Source organism: Rhea pennata, chromosome 1 (genome assembly GCF_028389875.1).
Source record: "Rhea pennata isolate bPtePen1 chromosome 1, bPtePen1.pri, whole genome shotgun sequence".
Lineage (NCBI taxonomy): Eukaryota > Metazoa > Chordata > Aves > Rheiformes > Rheidae > Rhea > Rhea pennata.
This window is the reverse complement of record NC_084663.1, coordinates 198,712,111-198,735,542: the sequence shown is the minus strand read 5'-3', so window position 1 is coordinate 198,735,542 and position 23,432 is coordinate 198,712,111. Positions and strand designations below refer to the sequence as shown.

At 36.6% G+C, this 23,432-nt stretch overlaps 1 protein-coding gene across 1 annotated transcript in view; it reads left to right on the top strand.

The window, feature by feature from the left end:
* Positions 1–23,432, top strand: part of DDX10 (DEAD-box helicase 10) — a 188,665-nt gene that overhangs the window by 19,109 nt on the left and 146,124 nt on the right. Inside the window, exons 10-12 of the mRNA XM_062577456.1 lie at positions 6,785–6,886; positions 13,317–13,404; positions 19,694–19,782. Of these exons, the coding sequence (XP_062433440.1) occupies positions 6,785–6,886; positions 13,317–13,404; positions 19,694–19,782 (279 nt within the window). The remainder of the gene's footprint in view (positions 1–6,784; positions 6,887–13,316; positions 13,405–19,693; positions 19,783–23,432) is intronic.

The following is a 23,432-nucleotide window of genomic DNA, read 5'->3' as shown; positions in this document are numbered from 1 at the left end:
TGGTCATCATTCCCAAATCTTCAAAAGTGCTGGCCTCACACTATTTTCATGAGATTTCCTGTTTAGTCTCTTTAGGTTTTGTCAGAGTTTGAACAAAACATATCCTCACAGCTGAATTATTTAATAAGCTGAATTGAAACTTGAGTTAGTGACTCTATAGGATTGGAGTTCAATCATCAAATCAATACCAGGCAGCCCAGTTCTATATAAATTCTAATAAAATTTATTTTTATTATTACTGATTAGAAATCTCAGCTAGGAGTTTTTCCAAAGTCAATCAAATCTAAAATTTCAATTCTGTTAAGGAGCTTAATATTGAAATCAAATTATTGAAGGACTGAACCATGACCTCAGAGCTGACCACTTCCTTGTGTAGTTTTGTGTATGGTGAGTGTCTTCAAAAGCGTTGTTACCTGCATTGTATTGAGTTTTCTGGAAATGGAAAATAATGCAAGCACAGGAAACTGTCACACAAGTATCTTTATATCTGCAGCCCTTCTCTTCCAAGTCTTACTGATCTCATCTCCATTTTTCTCCTTTTCTGACTTTAAAAAGAGCAAAAAGGTGTTTTTGTTCGTGCCAAACAAAGCCGAAATACTACTTTTAACTCTTGAAGTTTGATGTCAGCTTATATATTTTGAAATATAAATGTTAGGAAACAAGTGCTAATACATCTACTCGAGATAGAACCTGTATAGTGTTTCCTGTAATGTTTACATACACACATAGTAATGGGCACAGAACTGTAAGGATATCCTTTTCCATCTTTTTTATTTATTTATTTTTTTTTTCCTTACCAAATGTCTGCCTTCCTGCAGAACACTGCTGCCTGATGACCATCAGTCAGACGATTCCTACTCCTGTTATATTCTGGTATCATCACATTTTACTGTCACTGACAACGTGATGCATTTCACCAAAGTATGTTACAGGGGTCATGGCAGGGATGTAGAATGGCTCTGACTTTAGTTACAACAAGCTCAGCTCTAGCTGCATGATATGATGGAATTGATTAATAACCAGATTATGTTTTCATCTATTGCCTTGGTGATAATGGTAGTATTGGTTTGCTATGATAGTATTGGTTAGGGGTATATGCAGCCTTGGATTGATTCTGATCAAGGTTGAGTTAGGATTAAACAAAACTTACTGTATTTGCCTTACATGAGAAGATTTTTTTTTTTTCCCTCCATCCTGGCCTCAATGAATGGTTGCCATGCTGTCAGTTCCTTTGTGCTTGGTACCAGCTGGCAGCTCAGGGTGGTCTTTAGCAGAAGATTAAGATTGATTCTGTCATGATGAATACACTATCCTTTCAATTTAATTTTTTTTTGTTTGTTTTCAAAAGAAACAAAATTATTCTGCAGCTCTGTGCATTCCTTTGCTAGGGAAATAGTGCTGTTGACATTCTTTAACCATTTTTGTCTGCTTCTAATTAGCCAGTATCATATTGTCCTAATTTATTCCATTTCCTTCTTATCCAGCCTTTGGTGATTGTCCTTGTTTGTGGATCTTTTTTCTCATCTGCAATCAAAGTAAATGTATCATTGTTGCCCTTTGTTTTGTAGTGCTAACTGTGTTTTGTCACTGCTTCCTTTCTTGTAAGTCAGGATTGAATTGCAGGAAAATTACTTGCCTTTTTGGTAAATGTTGAAGCTAGTACGCTGTTTCTTGAATAAATAAATGGGACAGGTATGAATGAGAAGTACGTGTATCCATGTACTCTTAAGATAGATGTTTGTTTTTGGTGACAACTTGAAGGCTGCAGTCAGCAAGAATGGGGAGAACTTCTAATTTTGTCTCTTCTGCAGAAAGACATTATAGTCTTCCTGCAGAAGAAATTTAGTAGCTGAGTTAACAGCTCTTTGCTGTTTTGTAATATATAAAAACGTAAAAGTTTTATCTGTCTCTTCCAGGAAAAAAAAAATCCCAAGAATGTTCTTCTGGCTTTAATGGAGAACTTTTCTCCGCTGGGAGGTGGAAGGCTATTCTTTTCTCTTATGTTTTAGATGAAATGGAAACAAAATTTTGAGCAGACGGATTAAGTGTTCTTTTCTTTTTATGTTAGCTGTCAGGGGCTTGTGCTGCAAGTTTACAAATACAGAAGTTCTTAGTATGAAAGGTGCAGGGAAAACACTTTTTGGGGAACTTATGAGGCTTTCCACAGCAAGAAACACCTCTGTTTTGCAGGTGGTTCTTTTTGAGACTAGCTTTTTTATTAGCACATTTTTTTGTGAAATTGTTCATTTCATTTTAAGAAATACGATAAAACTTTGCACAAGTAAAACTCCTGTATTATAGGCTTGCATTTTCTTTTCTGTAGCTAAGCACCCGGGAGAGGCTAAATAGATACAAACCTTTCTGGATGGTACTTAATATCTCTTGTTTTTCAGCTTACTGAAATTAGTAATGGTTTCATTTTCATGTTTAGCTCTGAAGAACAGCATTAACTTTAAACTGGCAGTTTTCACACTTTTAATTAAATCACAGTCCTTCTTGCCTTGGTAGTTTGACTGAAACTTACTTTTCCTCCTCCTTTCTATTCAGTTTAATTTAAATGCATTTAAAACATTGGCATTTAAATGAGAGAATGACTCCAAAATGTCTAAGGAGAATGCTTGGACTGCATTGATAGTTATCAGCTATCTTTCTGTCCCTTTGAATTTCTGAATGCGTCAGCTCTGAGGAATATTTTTTATGTTACTTTTTTTTCTTACGAGTTGCCAAAAGATGAGAAAGTTCATGTGCTTGAAAACCTTTCTCTGTTCTTTATTTTAACGTGATTGCTTCTTTCCTTAGCCATTGTACTCTTTTTCTCTGCATAAAGATCTTGTTAAGATTTGATGTAAATTTTGAAATCGCTGTTCTCCGTAGATACCAGGTTTAATGCTTGCTTTCTTTTTTGAATCATCTATGGAATGTGCCTTCAGAATTGCACCTCCTCCTGAGCTTGTAGTTTCAGAGTCATAGAATCAGTAAGGTTGGAAGGGGCCTCTGGAGATCATCTAGTCTAACCCCCCTGCTCAGCAGGGTCACCTACAGCATGGTAGACAGGGCTGCATCCAGGCGGGCCTTGAATAGCTCCAGAGAAGGAGACTCCACCACCTCTCTGGGCAACCTGGTCCAGTGCTCCGTCACTCTCACAGGGAAGAAATTCCCCCCCACGGTCAGACAGAAAAGGTGACTGACTCAGCGAATGTGTTTAGCACCAATAGCACAATAATACTTACGCTAGTCAGATGAAAGGTTTGTCTGATCCCATATGGTGTTCTGGGTGGCCTTATGGATGCTGAGAAAAAACTACAGGATCAAGTTTAATGTACAGTGACATCTCCCACAGTGTATCATTCCAGTGCTTGGGTTTGTGGTCTGCAAAGACTGTATCTACGTCCATCAGCCCTCGATGATTATTTTTTTTTTCATGAATTGTGTAGCACTCATCTTTTATAGTATGTTTCACACTAACACAAGAAGTATATTAACGCAACGGTTCAGGAATGCTAAGTCAAGCACTCAAAGATACTAAATGCCAGAAGCAATAAGACTGTGCGAACCACCTCCTAACTTGGACTAAACTTAATGTACCTACAAAGATCATCCTTTTAGGTGTTTACACAGCGCGGTATAGATATTTTTTTTTGTCTTGATGAATGAGGAAAATTCTGATTGAGAAACAGACGTCCTTTCCAGATGTTAGATCATTCTCATAGATCTTCTCAGAATTCCTTCCTTCTGTAGCATCTGTTTTGAAGAGAAGAGCAGAACTGTGTATGTTATTCTATTGACGGTTACTGGCAGCAATACTGTCTCTGTTTGCCTGTCTGATACAAACTTTAGGTAGATAAGAATATTTTCCTCCTTATTTCTGCAGTGCACTGAGAGTTCAAGTTCATCTGATGAATAATTACCTGTCCTGGAGCTGTGACTATCATTTTTTTTGCCAGAAATTCAAAGTCCCTCAGGCTCAGTTGTTTTCTGGGATTCCAGTGCCTCTTTAGACAGTGCAGTATGTGACATGAATCTGCTTTATTGAAATACCGTTTGGAATTTGGCTGTGTTAAAGTATATAGAGCTGTCTTAAAGTGTGGGCTTGGTCTATATAAATAAGACAGCCTAACCTTAATTATTATATAAAGGGCCTAAATATTCATTGAATGTTTTGTCAGCGGTGACTTACGGTCCCTTACCTTGCTGCTGAAGATAATAAATTACCTTAACTCAAACATAAAGGTTACTTTAGAATTTTTCCAGAACAGACCTGCGGGGTGATACTCCTGCACCAACAATATTTAAGGCCTACTAATTAAAGGGATTTAACTCAAGTCAATGTATTACACATTGGTTTTTGTGCAGTACCTCAGCCCCTCACGCCGGAACAACATTTTCTGGCACAAAGCCCAAATGTCCTACTGTTTGTTTCATGTTACTCTTACCAAACCATATTTTGATAAATTTTCACGGCTCTGGTGTATGACAAAGGTTCTCCTCTGTATCAATTTCACTTCCCTGTCAGATTTCATAATCTAGAATGTCAGTATTAAAATTTCACGATGAAAACCATCTATAAGAATTAAAAAAGGCAGTATTTTTTTTTTCCCTGGAATTATCTTTAGAAAACAATCTGAAGCCGGTACACCCCAAGAGCATTTTCTTGTGGTTTTGCAAATTCATCAAGTGAAAGCAGAGAGCTGTAATAAAAACTGTCAGACTGTTTTTACTGCAAAGTTTGTTGCTACTTGCATTGCTTACTACACTGTACCAGAGAGTGCTTGCAGTTTTCAAACTGTTCTGCAGTACAGCTTTTGCCAAGCAATAACTGTTTATACTTTGAGAAATGTGGTCTCCCTTCATTCCATCTTAAAGGATTTTTCAGTTAGTGATACAGTGCTCATCTGGTGTGCCTAAGGATACCCTTCCACACTCTCTGACCTCACACTTGAAGCTATCTTAAGCCAAGGAACCTTGGCTCCAAAACTTCCTTAAATAGCATTTCTGTCCTCCTCTCCATCCACAAAGACTGGGCTGGTGTTTTCTTCCATCATTGCTGAGATTTTTGTTGGAAAGAATCCCATATATGTGACCTACCTTGGACTAGTCTTAGTCTCTGTGTGGTGTCTAGCCCAAAGTAATCACATCTCCCACCTTTCTGCTGAAATTTTATACCTTTTGTTTAGTCTCTTTTCCATGATGGTTCTTTTGATGGGGAAGAGTTAATGCAATTGGAGTACAGACCCAGCTGGAAAGCTGAGATGGAGTAAGAGAAGCCAAAGATTTATAGAAGGGCAAGAATGGATGAATGATGGACAGTAAAGGGAGAGGGTATTGATCCAGAAACAGATTAAGAGTGGAATAAAGATAGAGTGAACAGGTTAATTACCATATAGAAAACAGAAAAGGATACCCAGATATGTTTAAAATAGATGAAAAGTTTTACCAGTGTAGAAGAAAAAGGCAAATAAGACTGGAGTAGGAACAAAACTATTTAATGTAGTAAATAATTCAATATAAATAGCACTTGAAAAATAATGTGATAAGTAATTTGTTTCAAATAAATGCACTCTTCGCAGTCATACCAATTTATTTTTCCCAGTCTGCTCCTCCCAGGGACCCTGTGAGTAACTTTGCTAGTTTACTGCTGCTCTGTAAGATGACTGATTTCTGGCTTTCTTTGGATTATCCCCCAAGTTACTCTCCTTAGATGGCTGTGTTGGATGCTGTCTCATATGGGCACACTTCTGAAATTTAATTTTAATGGGTTGCTGTTTTTATACAGTGAGGACTCTGCAATGTCTTTCTATTAATCTGTTAACTTGCTTTTAACTTCAAAGGACTCTTCTTGAATGTATAAAAGAAGAATGAATATACCTGTTACAATAAATGTGGGCTCAGACACATGCAGACAAGCTAATTCAACATTGTACTGCTTCTGTAGTAGGATTTACTGTTTGTTTACTAGTGCTGTTGAATAATTTGTTTTCCATGAGCTTCTACAATTTACTAAGTTCAACAAAAGTAGTAACTGGCACTTTGTTATTTCAAGGGGGTGAACAAAGAAGAAGCTTTAAGAACAAAATAGAAGTGTTTCTTTTGGCTGACTATAAGTCTGAGTAACTGTCAGTTCAGGTCTGATACAGCTGTTAAAAGCATTGATGAGGAAGTGCTAAGCATAGTTTTTATGGAATCAGTCTGTATTTTTTTTTTCTTTTGCACCTAGAAACTGAACCTATAGATGGAAGAACTGCTATTTTTGTGCTTTTCTTTCAAGGATGCCTTTGTGACCTCTTAGACCGATAGGCTTTTTTTTTAAGATACAAGTAGAAGTTATTTGGGATGGAGGCATTTAATTCTTTCTTAACCTTTACTTTCCTTCAGCTGGAGGGTGTACAATTGAGAACCCGTTGTAGCCAAGCGTTAGGAAGAGTTGCCTATTGATTAAAGTGTGAATACAGGTAGCTAGATCTGCTGGTATTGTACGCTTTGATTAAGTGCCCCTTTGATTACCACAGAAGTGTTTTAAATGCAGAGAAGAATAAGAACTGCTGATTTGAATCCGTATCTTAGCCCCAGATATTTAATGTTGTACATAAAGCTTTGAGACCAGTACAAGTGTTGGCTTTTGCAAATCACTTAATTGCCTCTTTTTTATCGTTTGTAAAGTGAGGATTGTTGTCTACTATTTGGGCTGCTAAGCAAATATAAATTCTCATTGATTATTGAAAACCTCAACAAAAAATGTGCATTTTTTGTATGTATACTTAGTGTCTTTTTTTTTTTTTTTGATCAGATACAAAGAAGGTGGTGAAGCTTTGTTAGTGTTGCTTCCTTCTGAGGAAAAAGGCATGGTGGAACAACTGGCACAGAGGAAAGTACCTGTCAATGAAATCAAGTAAGTGACTAGTGGCTTTTCTGTAGTTGAGCCGTCTTTCCATAGGATTATTGTACGATAGGTCTACTACAGTCATGATCTAGTCAAGTGCTGATAAGCAATATGAATTGCCTGGAGTCCAAACGATGGAGATCATTTGTTTTGGCAGTATTGTAGAAGGAGAAGACCTTGAAGTAACCTGTTCCATCCTGCTTCTCAAAGGCAGGATCAGCTGCACAAACCATTCCTGACAGATGCTTGTCTAACTTGCTGATGAGTACCTCCACAATTTCCCAAGGTGATCTCGTCTATACTCAACAGTTCCTGCCATTAAGAGTTTTTCCACAAATAACTGATAGGCATCTCTATTGTAGTAATTTAAGTGAAATATTTCTTTTGTCCTATGCCAAAAATATATGGAAAATGACTTATTTCCTTATTTTCTGCAACTACTTTCTACCTAATTGAACATTATCTTACTTTCTTATTATCTTTCTTTCTTCTGGAGGGTAAATAATTACAATTTTTTTAATCTTCCCTTGTGCGTTTTTTTTTTTTTAAGACCTCCTATCGTTCTTGTTTCTCTTCCCTGTCTTTTCACTAGTTCCAGAATATTTTTCCAATTTGTCATGCTCTTTTTGAATCAGTTGAAGGACAGGAAATAAAAGATGTGACTAAATGATCATTCTTCATAATGGAGAAGGTATATCAATGGAGTCTGTAGAGTTTTATACTAACTGTACAAATGGAAACTGATTTTAAGAGAGTTACAAAAGAACACAATGGTACCATGTAACCATAAAAAAGTATCTGCATTTCCATTGTCTATTAAATGCAAAATAGTGTGTGTGTAAGAAAAACCTCTAACTGTAAAATTATTAAATTAACCTCCTCCCACCCCCGGACTGATGGTGATTTCTTAATCAGCTATTGTAAGTGGGAAGGAGTCCTTTTGTTTTCTGAGGCTATCAGCCTAATGCTAAATCAAAAGGGAAAATGGAATATGAAAGAAATAGGGAGAGGAATTGAAAGCAAGCCAGAAAATACACTATAATCTGACTAATTCTGAATACTCATAGAGTTCCGGTTACCCTGTGCTAAGACATCTTAGAATAGAGCTAGAAAAATGAGAAGAGTGACAAAGTAAAAAATAGTTTCTGTGCAAGTAGATATGAGGAGGACTGGCGTTGTTTAATTTTGAAAAATTATGATTTGGAAGGGAAGATGTGAATATTTAAGCCTGAAAATGATTAACTGTATGCAGAGTGTGATTATGGAATAATTGTTTTTAATATCAAAACAGATAATTGTTTTATTTCACCCAGCATAAAATCGGGTGAAACTTTAATTAAGCAGGTGTTATTACCTTATTACTTAAACCTTCATGTCAGCTCAGAACTATGGACTGCTCTTTGAATTCTAGTGTAACAAATAATGGTAAGAAATTGAAATTTTTTAAACTGTTATCTTTTTTTTTATTCCACTTTCTATATATGTTGATGTACAATATACAGTAATAAGTAGCATACTTTAGAGCACTCAAATAGGGCAGTAAACTACTTGGAAACTGTTAAATATTATATACATATTTATAAGCAGTCTATAATTTCAGAAGTTTTAGATGCAAACTGTAAACTGAAATTATTTTCAGTAGTACCTTGAGACTACTTCATTGCATCTAATTTTCTTGGGTATCAAGATAAACAAGCTGCTTCCCAAAGGTGTATCCTGACAAATTTTTGTGCCTTTAAAAAATTTTACCGAAGGAAGCAGATGTGGTGCTGCTCCTTTTGCCCAGCTCTTTCTACCCCTCCAGCCTGCTGGCTTGTCTTCTGTAACTGTAGGTAGCCAGGAACCAGACAGAAAGCACTGAGCAGTTGAAGCGAGAAAGGGCTGCTACTTGGAAGCTGGCTGAAATACAGGAAGAGTTCTGCTGCTGCTATATCAAAAACAGTGTGTGTGCATATATATGTATGTATATATTAAAAAAATCAAAACTTACCTTTTGGATGTTACAAGTGAGTTTTTAAATTTTAATGTACACAGTGCTTACTTAAACAATTAGCAATTAGGTCTTTGGTCACCTTAGAAGTGTCTTCATGTGGGCATGCCCTCCTGAGGATTCGGTGTTGGCTGAATTATATTCTCAAAACTCAGGTGTCTTTGGTACTGTATAAGGTTAAAAAAATGAATAAGATAGAAAAACGTGTTGAAATCCCTTCTAGCTCATTCTATACAACCTTGCAAATTTAGAATGTTAGTAAAGCTTTCCTGCTGATTTCATAAACTTTTTGAAGTGCCGTCTTCCCTCTAGATGTGTTGTATACTGGTGAAATGAAGATTCTTCCCTGATTTCTTAAGAATGCTTACAAGCGTTCTTGAACATTACTTTCTTTCTGCTATAATTACAGGAGAAAAAGAGCTAAGGCTGGAATTTGCTAGGATAACTGTCTTACTCTCGATGCATCTCCATGATGTGTTGGAAACTGAATCATACATCCTCTGCAAGTTTTATCCCTCCTGTAAGGTATCCTGTAAAGAGCTTACCTCTTATGAAAGCATAGAGGATTCATGTCAGTGCCGTTTTTCCTGTGAAATTGTTATTGAATAACATGCTATGCTCTGTAATGTATTGCACTATGCAATTTATCTTTTTTCCGATGCTGCAAGTGTTACCTGCAGATACACTGTGTAAAGGCCTTTGAAATATGAATACAAGTTTAAACTTGCCACTTACGTGTGCTGCAGCTAACTATGTGTTTTGTGCACTCTGCAGGCGTAATGGTGTGTATTTTTAATGCAATACAGATCTTTTTGTTGGAAGTTGCATTTAAAAAAGAAAAGTGTGGTCATGTTCACATGGGTCAGGAGCTGCTAAAGCCTTTTGTGTGGCGGCTATGTGCTCAGTATGTTAATTGTGTTTGAACAGCTGTGTGTAAGGCGAAGTATTTTTAAGCCAGTGACTGATAAAGGGAAAGCGTACCATTTTAGGGTGCCCTCTTGGCAGGGTGCTGTTTTTTGTTGCTGTGGGGATTTTTTTTCTTTTAATTCCACCTTGGTGAGGATGGGGAAGGGAGTGTGTCTGATTAAAACAGTGCTTGCATCCTGATACTGAAAACAGGAGATGAGAGGAAAGCGGAGTATTGACTAGCAAACTTAGAGAGCAAGTGCACCTAAATCACTTCAGAAACCAAGCAAACAGAGTTCGTATTTACGTTATCACATAGTCAAATGCAGCCACTTAGGCAACTACTAGGAAAAATGACACTGCCGGTCTGTAAATGCAAGATGTGCGCACACATACAGCTAGAAAAGAAAGAAACAACCCAGCTAAAAGGTCAGACCACGTCATAAAGTCCTCTTCTGTTTTTTCCCGTAGCTTACGCGTGCTCTCTTGCTCAACTGTTCAAGGAAGTTTATAAATTATGTTAATCATTAAAATTTTTAGATTTATTAGGTTTGTCTCTCCAGACAGTCATATGCACAAAATTACTGCAAGGAGTTGTATTCACTCAGAAAGGAACACACAAACTCCTTACTAAAACAAGCCATTTTAGCGATGACCAGGTTTCTCATTTCTGGAAACCCAGGATGAGACAAAGAGGTTAGAGAACGGGTGTCATGATACAATATTGGAGAGAGAAGAGCCCAGTATTACGACTTTTTTTTGTTTTAATATTCAAACTTGCAAATTTATACATTCATTAACAAACACAACCTCAGAATGTGCTCAGGACACCGTACTCTATTTAACATAACTTCAGATTTACCTCAGTGTCTTGCCTTGCTTTTAACTGTAAAATATTTTGTATCTTTTATCTCTTTCAAGACCTTTTCTTGCAAATTTCAAGAAATTACTTAAGCTAAAATCTATGTGCAGGCATACACTGACATACTGTCTCCTGTAAATATTTAATTATCTTCTTACAATATTCAAGTAATTGTAGAAAATAGTGAGTAACAGTGGGCCCAGGTGAGCACTGGAAGTTGCTATGTGCTTTGTTTGGCAGTGAGTCAGTTGTGACTACACTTTGAATACAGCTCTAAGATCAGTTTTTCGTTTACTTAAGACTTCATGTAGGCCATGTTTCCCATGCTTGTTTGTGAGAAAGTGAGGCTGCCAGATGTTTTGCTGACATCAAGATATGACATCTGCTGTTTATTTCTTAAAGCTTGTTATCTTACTATGAAGGATAATTAAATTGATTAGTTGTGCTTTGCTTCTGACTGAACTATTTTGGCTATTACCTATATACTTATTTTCTTTAGGTACTTACAAATTCACTTTTCAGTGAATTCAGTGAATTAACTTTTCAGTTAATTGTTTAAGTACTTCTTTTCCCCCTTTGAAGATGAGTACTGTGTTTACCTGTACTGTCTCATAGAATTTCATCTGTCTCAGATGAATTCTCAAGAAGAAATACAACTATATCTCAATGTGCTCTGGCTTATTTTGTAGTTGCTAGGGAGAAAATTTCGTTTGACCCATCTGATTACCTAAGTACTTTTTAGCCTGTGGTTTCCTATTTTGGTGTGAGCTTGGACTGTGGTGTAAATGCTGTTAGCTGCCTGATTGCAGCTGCTACTTTCAGTGAAGACAAGGGAAAAAAGAATGCTGAAAAATTTAGGTGCCTTGATGTCATCTCTTAATACCTTTCTCATAACTCCACAGTGATCTCCAACAATTTTATGGGCTCCTTACTACCAGTGTTAATTTTAAATGCTCTTTTTTATTTGTGTTGTCCCATCTTTGCTCTTTATATCTCACTTTGTGCCCATGTTTCTTTTATCCCAGTGTATTCATGCTTTTTTTTTTTTTTTTTTTTTAAATACCGGTCTTCAGTTCTGCTTTAAGGTTTCTTCTTGAGTTTCAAGTGATTGTAAACCTGTTGATTTCAATCTAGCTGGACTTTTTACTCCTCTTCCTGTATTTCCTCTGTACTGAGATAATATATTTCATGTTTATATTTTTTAATACTATTCAGTATTGAATTATTGCATTTATTTTGCTGTTCTTCTGTTATTCTGTGTTAGGACCGCTCACTGTCAGTCTTCCTAGTTGCTGTCATCTTCTTGATCTTTGGTAAAATGCAGTCTAAAAAATTCTCCTCTCTATTTACCTTTTCGCTTTGGTGTCTTGCATGCATTTGATTTTGCATGCATGCCAAAGACCAGTTGGTCAGTCTGTGTCTTGCTGGATTTTTCATGTCCCTTATCTGTCTTATATCTTTACACATTCAGAACAAATTATATGTTTATGTGAAACTGGAATTCAGGTATTTGGTCTTTGAGTAAATGGTAGCTAAATAGTTCCTGTCTGCACTACAGCTTACTATCTGCATCTGACAGTTATGAAATTTAAATGATGAGGGAATAAAACTTGATGTCTTTGTAAGTTAAAGGAAAAATACCCCTTCTGCTTAATTAGTGCTTCCAAATTTAGAAAGAATAATAGATTATCGTAATGGCTTGCATTACAAGAAATGACTATGTAATGTTTCTCACCTATCATTTTAATGAGTCATGTTTTCTAAACTGACTAAGTGCTGGATGAAGAGATCTGATCTTGATTTTCTTATCTTCCTTTAGCAAAGGCTCCGTCCTTTCGTGTATGGTATGGGATGTCATTACACACAGCAGCAATAAATAGATTAAGAAATTTGTTAGCTGTGGTACTGCATCTGTGGTACTGTTTTGACCTCTGCTTGAGGGGTACTTTCCAGCATGTTGGAAGGTTGTGTGGTATGTTTGGATGACAATAACAGATAGAAGTAGATGAGAAAAGACCCTGGCAATTAAACCTGGAAAAATGTAAATATCACTAGAATAAAAATAAAAATGCGGAATTTGAGAAAAGACTTGCATAACTTTTACTAGGTTTAATGGCATTTTCTGTAGTATAATAACTGTTGCTTGTTCATTGGATCAATATCTTGAGGAGCTCTTCAATCTGTTTAATCTCGGTATCCTTTGCTTTTGCTCATCTGAATATAACAGAGAAGTACTTCAATTTCAGTACTTGCAGGTAATGAATCTTATTTAAACTTTGAAAAAATGCTGAGAAGATTTCCTTATGAAGGCTGCTCTGTCAGTGTAGAGTGGTGGTATAATTCATTATAATTCTTGTTTCTTTTTTGAATCCAGGAAGCATTTTAATGTTAATTATGGCTTTACTTTGGAAAAGGTTTCATTTCTCTCACTGAAAACTTTCTCTGGATAAAAAGTCTGAGCTTCTGTCTGTCTCTCTTGTATTATTCATTTGAGGAGTGTACTCTTCATCCTGAATATGGTTCTAGTCTAACCTTGTTCGGAGAAGTGACAGTCTTATGCATATTAAAACAATGTAGAGGAAGTGAAGATACTCCTGAGGACTTAATAGGGGATTCTTTGTGTATATTCTAATAATTTAAGCTAACTTTCTTCCTTTTTTTTTTTTTTTTAAATTTATTAGAATTAACCCTGAAAAACTTACAGACATCCAAAAGAGGATGCAGGCTTTTTTGGCTCAAGATCAGGAGTTAAAAGAAAGAGCTCAAAGAGTAAGTTATCTGTACACAGTTTTTGAGGGTGTGCTGGTTGAATAGAACTGCTACTGGAATAACTGACCTGCTGATATGTACCCTGCCAATGGTGTTTGGAATTACTTAATTGTTTTGTTTTTAATCTCATGCTGAATTTAGCATATTTTTAGAGCATTATTGATGTCTTGAGCCTACTGATGCTGCAGTTATAGTGACTGTCTTCTGGCAAGATCAGAAGTTCAAACTGATATGCAGGGAAACAAGATGAGAGGAAAAAAATCCTAAAATCTTTCAGGTCTCTTATAGGTATAGAGCAAGTTTAAGGAGTGTTATCAAAGGCCAAATGATCAGAAATCAGGAAGTGCCAAAGCTTGATAAAGCACTTTTCCTTGAAAAGATTGCTGAAGTTCTGGATTAGTGTATGTTTCTTTTTTGTCTGAAGTAGTGTAGGGATTGATGATGCCTGAAGATATTCTGGTGAACCTGATGAGTAGGGTGCCATGGGAAGGGGATCATGAACATTTGAGGGCAGGCTAATTAAGAGTTGTAACTTTTCTGCTGAACTCTGATGCAGAGGTAAGTTGCAGTGTTTGAAATTATTCTGGTGAGGTTCATCTCAGTTAAGATGTACTATATCTATATCTGAGTTAGACTGCCTAGGCTTTCATTTATAGTCAATTGAGAGGAAAAATGCTTCCAGGATGTATTCTGAAATAAATACCTTAAAAACTCAGGGTAGACAAAGTTTGTAGACAAAAAGTCCTGTAGAACATGTTTCTTTTCATTGATGTAAAGGTAGCCTACAGGACCTAGTTTGGATATCTGTAGTAAAGACATCTGCTGGGTTAGAGCAATACTTTACTGAAAAAGAGGTCTTAAATCAGACAAAATGCCTAGGGAAGTTGCTGAGAGCTTTGTGAGTAAAATCTCTAAGGAATGTTTGGGGATTATTTTTAAAACTATTTTTGCCTTTAACTCATCCTATATTGCTGTACTGCACGAAGTATTACTTGTAGCATGTGGAATATGAGTGCAGGCTTCATCACAGCATTTTACAGGCCAGATAGACTGGTGCATATCATCTGCAACTGCCACAGGAAGCTGCAGTTATGTGATTTATATCAGAAGTGACAGAGGAGCTGGTTGGAGGAGAATGAAAGTAGGAGGAATCCAGCATTATCTTACTTGGAATGAAGATGGTAATAAAGCTGTTTCTTCTGTTTCCGACTTCGACTTTTTAAGATCCCTTAAAAAGGAGGGGAAGATCAGTCTAAATTGAGCAGAAGAAAATAATGATGAAGTTTCAGAATAGCAGCAGGATGAAATCAAACAAGGATCATCTGTCAAGGTGACAGATAAAATGTTGAATTCATTTTGAAAATCTGATCTTTGGTACCATTTTAAGCTATTTTTATTGTCATTTTTCATGCATGTAGGGTAGTGTTACATGATCTTGCAGACAAATTGTAAATAGATTCAGTTTTTTAAACTCTTAAAACATGGACAAATGGATTATTGTAGCAGATGCTCTCCATTAATAGGATGTATGTTTACTATGTAAATGTCCCCCAGTAGTCTTCCGTATCAGTCTGAGTAAAACAGTAGCGTTATTTCAGCGGAGCTCTTGACCTTGGAACCTAATTGAGAATGCAGGATTTGTCAAAGGCATGTGCATTACGCTGTCTAGGCTGCCTGTTTCAAGCTAGAAAAGTCTTAACATTTATAAGAAATAAATTTCCTTCTGGAGTTCCAGAATGGAGCAGACAGCCACGTCCCAACACAGATAGGTACGAAAGTCCAGGTAGGATATAGTTTACTATATTGAGGACGTAAGATCACAATGTTTTGACCCATCGTTTTGGAGCCCATAGGTAAAAATCATGTTTGAAATAAATGTGTATTAAACACACACAATAATTTTTTCTCTTTTAAAAATGCTTTCCAATCAGTTTTCATCTAGCTGAAGAGAAATATGGTTTGAAATGGCTGTATTTGGTGACCTTTTAACTATTCTTTTTTGTTTACTTCAAGATACCTGTTTTTTGTAAAAATAGAAAAATCTTGTTTCTAGTTTCAAGAAATGTCAAATGTTCATTTGATAAGAAATGGTTTCTCTGCTCTTGTTTGGAAAGAGAGAGGATAAATCAGACTGGGAGCTTCTTTGAAAGCTCTGCATTTCCTCTCACAGATTGCTGCTGCCTTTCAGCATTTCTTGTAATTTTCAGAACAGAATTTTCAGATGAATTGGCATGTTAAATATATATATATATATATATATATTTAGAAAAAAAAGTTTTCTCTACTTCTGCTCATTCAAGTGTTACTATTTGGGAGGAAATCTGGACACTGGAATGGTATCTATCTGTTAATTCTTTATCAGCCCCAGAGGGGCTTGCAAGGTGTTCTGGCAACACAACCCATTACAGTTCAAGTTTGTAATGAAGTCTTAGAACTTTAATATTCTATCAGAATTAATTTAAAACAATTGTGCAAGAAATACATCAATAAATCAAAATTATAAATGCAGCAAATTAGAGCATAGAACTTGTTGCCCTAGAACTTTTACAGCAGAGTCTGAGACATGGTGGGGTGGGGTCTTTAACTACTTTGGTAATAGACCTGTAGTATAGTACTGATGCTCAAATTAACACCCACAATGCTGTAAGTTAATTCACCTGATGATACTTATGTAGCTTTCAGTTACAAAAAGCCTGAAAGTGATATTGAAACAGCAAAAAATAGCAATGGATAATATCAACTGATAAAAGAGCAGGAAAAGATGATTGAAGAAGTTCAGACTGACTAAATTTGTCCTCCTTCAGCTGTCCAGTTGGTATGCATAACAGTGTCTAAGTCTTAAGAGTGCAGAATAAAATTCAGAAAAGATGACAATATTTCAAAGGCAAGTAAATCAGATACCATAAAATTGAAGTAAATCAGATACCACTTTATGGTATTGCTGCAATTTTGAAGAAGTCATTTGGTCTTTATCTACTTCATATCCCTGGTTGTGAAACAAAACTTCTCATTTATGCTATACCTGACTTTTCTGTTTTGGCTGTAAGCTCTTGGAACAGGGTTTGTCTTCTGTTGGAAGCATTTGTAGTGCCTGACATGACAGAGTTAGGTCAACTGAAGACTGTAATCATATTGTTACTGGATGATCTTGTAAGACACTACACTTGTGTGGATGTCCGTTTCTTTGGACATGAAGCAATACCATCCTGTATCCAGTCCATATCAAGCTTAAAAAATTGTTTTGAGCCTCAGTTGTCTGAAACCTCTTGATAACTGATAATGCTTATCAGCTATCTATCATTTATTAATTTCCAGACTGCAAATGCACAAGAAATACAAAGTAGAGGGACAGCTTGATCCATTATCCAAAAGGTGGAGTAAGGTTTCTACCATATGGAGTGTAGTGACCCATGTACATCTTCACACCTGTAAGTCTTGCAAGTCTCAGATATATAGGAAAGAGACCTTTATTTACCCTACTATTTTTCCCCCATTAGTCCATCAGACACTGCAGAGAAAGAGGAGGCCCTGTCATTTGTTTTTGTCACTGCTTGCTAGGCAGCAATGAATTGATGAGATCTGTCAGATTTTAAGCCCTTTTTTTTTAAAAGGGTGCTAGTTATGGTGATGAAATGATTAATAATTTAATGAGAGCAAATGAGTGTTTTACTTCACATTTCATTCTTGATAGCACCTGAACTGGGTTTTGTGGAAATTGTCCACCCCTAAAATTAATTGAAACAGATAACCGGGACAGGAAACTCCACTCTTCCAAAAGATGACCTTTTGGGATAAACAAGCAAATGAAAATTTACTTTTATAATACAGATTATTGAGTAACTTCCAAAACATAGCTGTTAGTTCTACTTATTTAAACCTATTAGTTCTTATTTCAGCTTGCAGAAGAAAAGATACGGCTTTGTGATGCTACTTATTCTAAACTGTTTCATCTTTGTTTTCACACTTGGAAATAATTTTTCTTTTATGAAAACTTCAAGAACCCCAATAAAAAATGGTGCTTTTTTTCCCCCTCCAGTACCTGCAGTGAATAAGAACAGAAATCTTTTTTTTTTTTTTAACTCCACTTGAATTATTAATATAAAGATTTTCTCCAGCAGGTGTCTGTACATAGCAGAACAAGGGTGTGATTGTAGTAAGCTAATATAACCATATTAGCTTAATTTGCTATTGTTATTGGTGCTTACTAGTTTTAGCCCAGTGGTAGGAGTTCCAGCTTGTGTCAGAAATTAGTTTACGCACGACAGAAGATCTTTCTGACAATTAACATATTCCAGTACTTCTGCTGCAGCTTTCTCACTGTTGCTGTTACTTGTAGTGGTTTAATTTTGCTGCCTAGATGTGCCCCAGTGTTTTGTCTGTAGATTTTATGACAAACCTTTTTAAATGGAGGGACAAAACCCGACTTTGTTGTCATAGATATATTTCTTTGTATCGGTTTCTCACTAGTCTAGACTTTTCTAAGGTAACTTTATTGTAAATCAAGAATATGTAATTAATGTATAAACAAGTATTGAACTTTTTTCCCTTGCTTTTCTGGGTTATATCTGCTAGACAGATGAAAAGATGTAATTGTCAAAAAGATGGCATCAGAAGTGTTCAGACTTCAGTTTTTAGAGAACTGAAAGTTGTTTTGCTCTCGCTAAATCCTTATGTTATTTTTTTCCCCTTCAAAAAAAGACAACCATGCTTCATTTACAACTTAATATTTAATTAAGAGCTGGTGAATATGCAAAGAATTTTCCTATAGCAGAGATCGTAAGATGAATTTTCTTACTTACTGTTTTGCTGCCACTATATGCCAGTGTAGGAACTCTTGGCTTTTGCTGCTGCTGCTAGATGGTGAGATATAGCCGTGGATTATAACAACAAGCCTTTGGGTCTGAGCTGAATATTTTTAACTAAATTTGAATGAAGAATAATGTACAGAACTACTACTGCTGCTGTGGCAGTCTGCTTCTTTTGATGCTTTGATTGCCCCGTGTGTCTGGATAGCATCTTGTGTATTCTTCTGCTTTACAGCAGTGTTTCTTGGGAGATCAGATTAAGACCATTAGTCAGCAAATGCTTGCAGTAATGATACAAACTGTTCTGACACCTTGCTTAATAGATGTAAGGAATCAATTTTTAGATTAGAAAAGTGCAAAAATAAGTTTGTAGTATTGAATGTTAGACAACAGGAGGCTATCTCAGAGTTCCTGGCTTAATGAATAAGAAAAGTAGTAGATTCGTGATATGACTTCTTTCAGCACAGTGTCCCAAAACAGAAACCACAGAATGCTGCGTTGGAATAAACGTGACTCATGGACTAAAGAATGTAACTTATCGTAACAACTTTCCTGCTTTGGCAGCAGAAGAAAGCTATGAAGTTTTATGAAGTGGTTCTGTAGGAGTTTCTTTTCTTACTGGAAGTAGGAATAAGCTGTAAGTAGATCTGTCTAGTAGTATACATCAGTGACAATAGAAATACTTTTCATTTTAAGACATGTACTGATGACAGAAATATAGGTATAAAGGTATAAAGATGAGAAGCTCTATAAAATATGGAAAAATGAGATTCTTTCCCTATGGAAAGAACAGAGGAGAGTACAAAACAAGATTAAGTTGTCCTGTTATGCAGTACTTCAAGTTTTCCTGGTGAAAGTCTGGGATTAATTGAAATGTCAAGCTTGGACTCATGTATTAGTTAATATTGTAGAGAGAATTTTTCTTGGTCAGCTCAGCTGCATTCATTGACCACGTATATGTGATTAGCTCATGGCAAATGCAAGATAATGTGAATTATTCAAGGATACAGTAAATGAAAGACTGCTAAGTTAAGTTGAATCACTTTTTTTTTTGTCAATCAGTAGCTAAGACTCAGTCAAACCATCTTCGATGATAGCAACACAGTCTTATTTCCATGTAATTCTGATGTCAGAATTGCATTACAGAATTCAGAGAGGCTGTACAAAAAAAGAGATTCTCTTTTGATTTGTTGTGTTTTCTTTCTAGTGAAAATAAAATGATATACCCCTAGCAAATTCATCCAATTAGTGTGCTTTTAATGAAATACTAGAATATTTGAAGTTCACTCACTTTGATAAGTAGTGATAAGTTTTGGCTGATTTTTGTATTGGATAAAAGAATTTCAGTCTGAAGTCAGTATTAGACCAATTACCATTGGAATTCTGTTTTGTTTAGAACAACAACATAATGCTAGTTTCATGTGTTGGTAAATGAATGACTATATATATATATTTTTGTAAAATACTTATGTGTTTCCTTTCAGTGTTTTGTATCCTACCTGCGTTCAATTTACTTAATGAAGAATAAGGAAGTATTTGATGTTTTCAAATTGCCTCTAGCAGAATATGCCCTGTAAGTATGATCAATGGAAAACATAGTATTCAAAGTGAAAAGTTTGTAATGAGATTTTGCCATGCACAATAGCTTTAAATACTTGTTTTAGCTATGCTAAGGCACAGAATTTGACATTTTCATGTAATGCATTTTCAGTTTCATTTTTTGCTGTGTTTTTGCTTATTTTCAAACATATTCTAAATAGAGATTCTGTAAAAACTGCATATCTCTACAAAGAGAAGAGATCTCTTGCAGCAAAAGCAACACTTGTTGTATGCAACACAAAAGACAGAGGTTATGAAGCAAAAGAATACAGATTTCTTTTTTTCAGTGATGCCCTTCAACCTCTTAGCTAAATATTGGCATATTTAGTATATTGGAGTATGTAGAGATGATACACTGCAATCTCATTTTGCGTGTGATTGGGACATTGTTTCTTAAACATAATTTGCATTTAAAAAAATCACTGAGCTGTGAGGAAGACAAACCATTTCTGCAGTGGACTGAGCAGTGTATGTTTTACTGCTTTTATATATGCATGTGAACTGTTCCACATTTTGTGTGGGAGGGAGCTTAACTCTGATAGGTTGATTTGAAAAATGTTGATCATCTAAGACTGTTTTAAAACTTGAAATTTTAGAATAATCTCATAGGAGATAGGGTAGTCATAAGGGAACAGGAAGATGCTCAAAGATGCATGATAAATTAATTCAGCATGTCTCTGGAATTTCATACAGATGTGACTTGAATATTCAAGCTTGTCAGCATGTGGTACAATGAACTAAAATGTGACAAATTACTTGACTGTAGAACACCTGGTCTGTGTGCTGTGCAGTAATTAACATGATTATGTTTTTTAAACTATATAAACCTGTTTTAAAAGCCGCATTCTCACTTTATGAACTGAGGAATTTTTAAAAGCAGAGAACTTGCAAAACCTTGAACAAGCCTTACTGTGCTGAATGAACGGGCCAGTGGCAGGCTTTTCAGGAAGATTAAGACTTAGAGGGATGCGCTAAGACTTAGTGGGATGTACTCACAAATTTCAGCAGTGTATTAACAAACCATCTAGTCGGTTGTGGTAGTACTTGATTTAAGGAATCTCAGTGTCTCTGTGGATTTCAGCATGATGTGTTGTCTAGTATTTTATATTTATGTAGGCAGACTAGTCATTCTTAGGCATCAGTGCCAGGATTAGGTCCTTTATAAAAGAGGATTGGAATCTCAGCTCTGCCAAGTTACTAAAGTCATTTCTGTATTAAAATGGGAGAAATTAGATGAAGTTTTTAGATAGAGAAGGAGACATTTAGGACTGTGAAATATATGGAAGTGTAATCAAAAAATCAGAAGACACTAAATCTGAGAGACAATTCAGAAATCCTACTCTGGGACTCTGTGAGCCCTTTCTGCTGGCACTCTTCTTTTGCACTCTTCAGACTGTTAATCTGCCTAAATTCACCCTCCTGTCCCTTGGCTTTCAATTCAATGCGCATGCCAGAGTGATATAGTGGATCAGTCAGCTTAACATCTCTGAAATGTGCAGTGCCCTGGTAGCCTGTTGTGTTTGAATTCTGCATTCAAAAGCAGAATTCTGTTATGTTTGGTGTTCACAAACTCAGGACAAACCTAGAATAAGAATCCTTTGTTTCTTTTGCCTTCATATATTCTCCTGAAAGTGTTTCAGTCTTGCCGCAGAGATTTACTGCTTGCTTGCTACGTTACTTCTCTAAAAATTCCGCAGAGAAAACAGGCTGCTTAATGCCTCTGTCAGGTTTGCATTTCGGTCTGCGTGGCAATTGCCCACTGTTTCCATTGCTCTCTTGCATGGAATATCTGTGTGTAGAGATTCTTTTCAGCTCTGCTGAATGAGTCTCTGCAGAAAAGGAATGGTCCTTTGCTTAATATATATCCATATATAAATAGATATATGTTCTAGAGACTTATTACCTTCAGACTTCTGTACATTAGTATTCTATCCAGTATCCTGTCATAACGAATTGCTATTAAGGCTAATGAGCCTTAATAGCGAGGAAGACTTGCACAAGCCTTATGCTGGCCTTTACAGAGCTAGCCTTTAAGTTCTTTCAAGGAGAGTCTCAACTTTGGAATAGAAGAGGGATTTGTCTTTTCATTGCAAAAGACAGCTTTCAAAACATAAATGTTTTGAAAATAAGAGTGAAAAGGAATAATTAGTTGCTCTCATCTCCTGCATAGGAGACAAGGTAAAGAGAAGGCAGGGAATCTAAATATCGTATTCCTCAGGCACTTTGTTCTTTTAAATGCTGATGTATATCTCAATCTCTAGGGGTATATTTGAGCAGGCAAGTGCCCTAAGGGGCTGCTAAGAAAGGTAATTGCCTCTGATTTTCCTGATGTCCTCCAGGAAGAGCAGAGGGAGAAGGCAGCATATTCCTCTGTTCAGCCATGCATTGGTACTGAGAGGATAAAAGAAAGCTAGTAGAGATCAAAGTACTTGGAAAATGTCTATGACACACAACTTAGTACCCAGCTAATTTACCAGTATTAGTTTCAGACCAGTGTTATGAAGCAGTGGGTGGCTGCAGATGCCATCAGGCGTGGAATGGGCACCAACACCATGGTATCAGGGTACTTGATCTGTTTGTCCATGCCTGTCTGCTCCTTTGGCCGCCCTGCTCCCAGTCTGGTCTCCCGACTGTGGGTGCAGGCCCAACCCTTACTGCGTGGTCAGAAGAGCAGGTTTGGTTTGTTGCCCTGCTCTGGCTGTTGTGAGCAAGTGCAGAGCTGCCTGATAGGTATTCCCAGACAGCATCCGTCACGGAATTGCACACCTGATCATCTGGTCTCTTTCCTGCCCATCCTTTTTGTTGCCTCTGTACTTTCCTTTCTCTGCCTCAGGTTCCTCCCAAACAAACAACACTCTCTACTTTTTTGTCTGCTGTGTTTAAATACTCTCATGATGAAAACATTTTTCTCTGTATCAAGTTGGAATTTCCATTGTAACTTAGAACCACTAGTTTCTTGTCTTTTTGCTGCATTTCTACCTTCTGAATACTTTTTTTATATTTGAGTTCAGTTAGATCATCCTTGCTGGCCTTTTTCCTTGCTTGCTTGAGTTTCTGTACATCTGAATGAACATTCTGGGGGTTTTAGAAGATCATCCTTGAAGATCAGCCAGCTCTCCTGGGCTCCTTTTTTCTTCTGCACAATCTCGAATGCAATTCTGCCATACAGATCTCTGAACAAGCTGAATAATCCTCCGTTAGAGTCCAGGGTCATTATTCCGTTACTCCCTTCCTCGTTTCTCCTAGGATCTTAAACTACACTATCTCATGGTCATTGCAGCCAATGCTGCCACTGACCATCACTTACCTGAGCAGTGTCTGCATATTCACAAGTAGTAGTTCCAGTAGAGAGCTTCCCATGGTTGGCTCATTCAGCCAACTTGGAAAAAATGATCCTTGTTTTTCCTGCCTATCCTTCTTTTAGATCCTGCATTCATGCACTGTAGCTCTCCGGACATGCAAGTGATCACCTTGTGTCTCTGTAGCCTCGGTGAGATCGCAGTTCTGTGACTCTGAACATCCTTCTAATGAATACTGCTTATTACTGCTGTGTGCAGCCTCTTTAGATGGGTCCCTAGTCAGGTCACTTCCTGCTGGGAAATGTGGGAGCCTATCCTCTAGGCA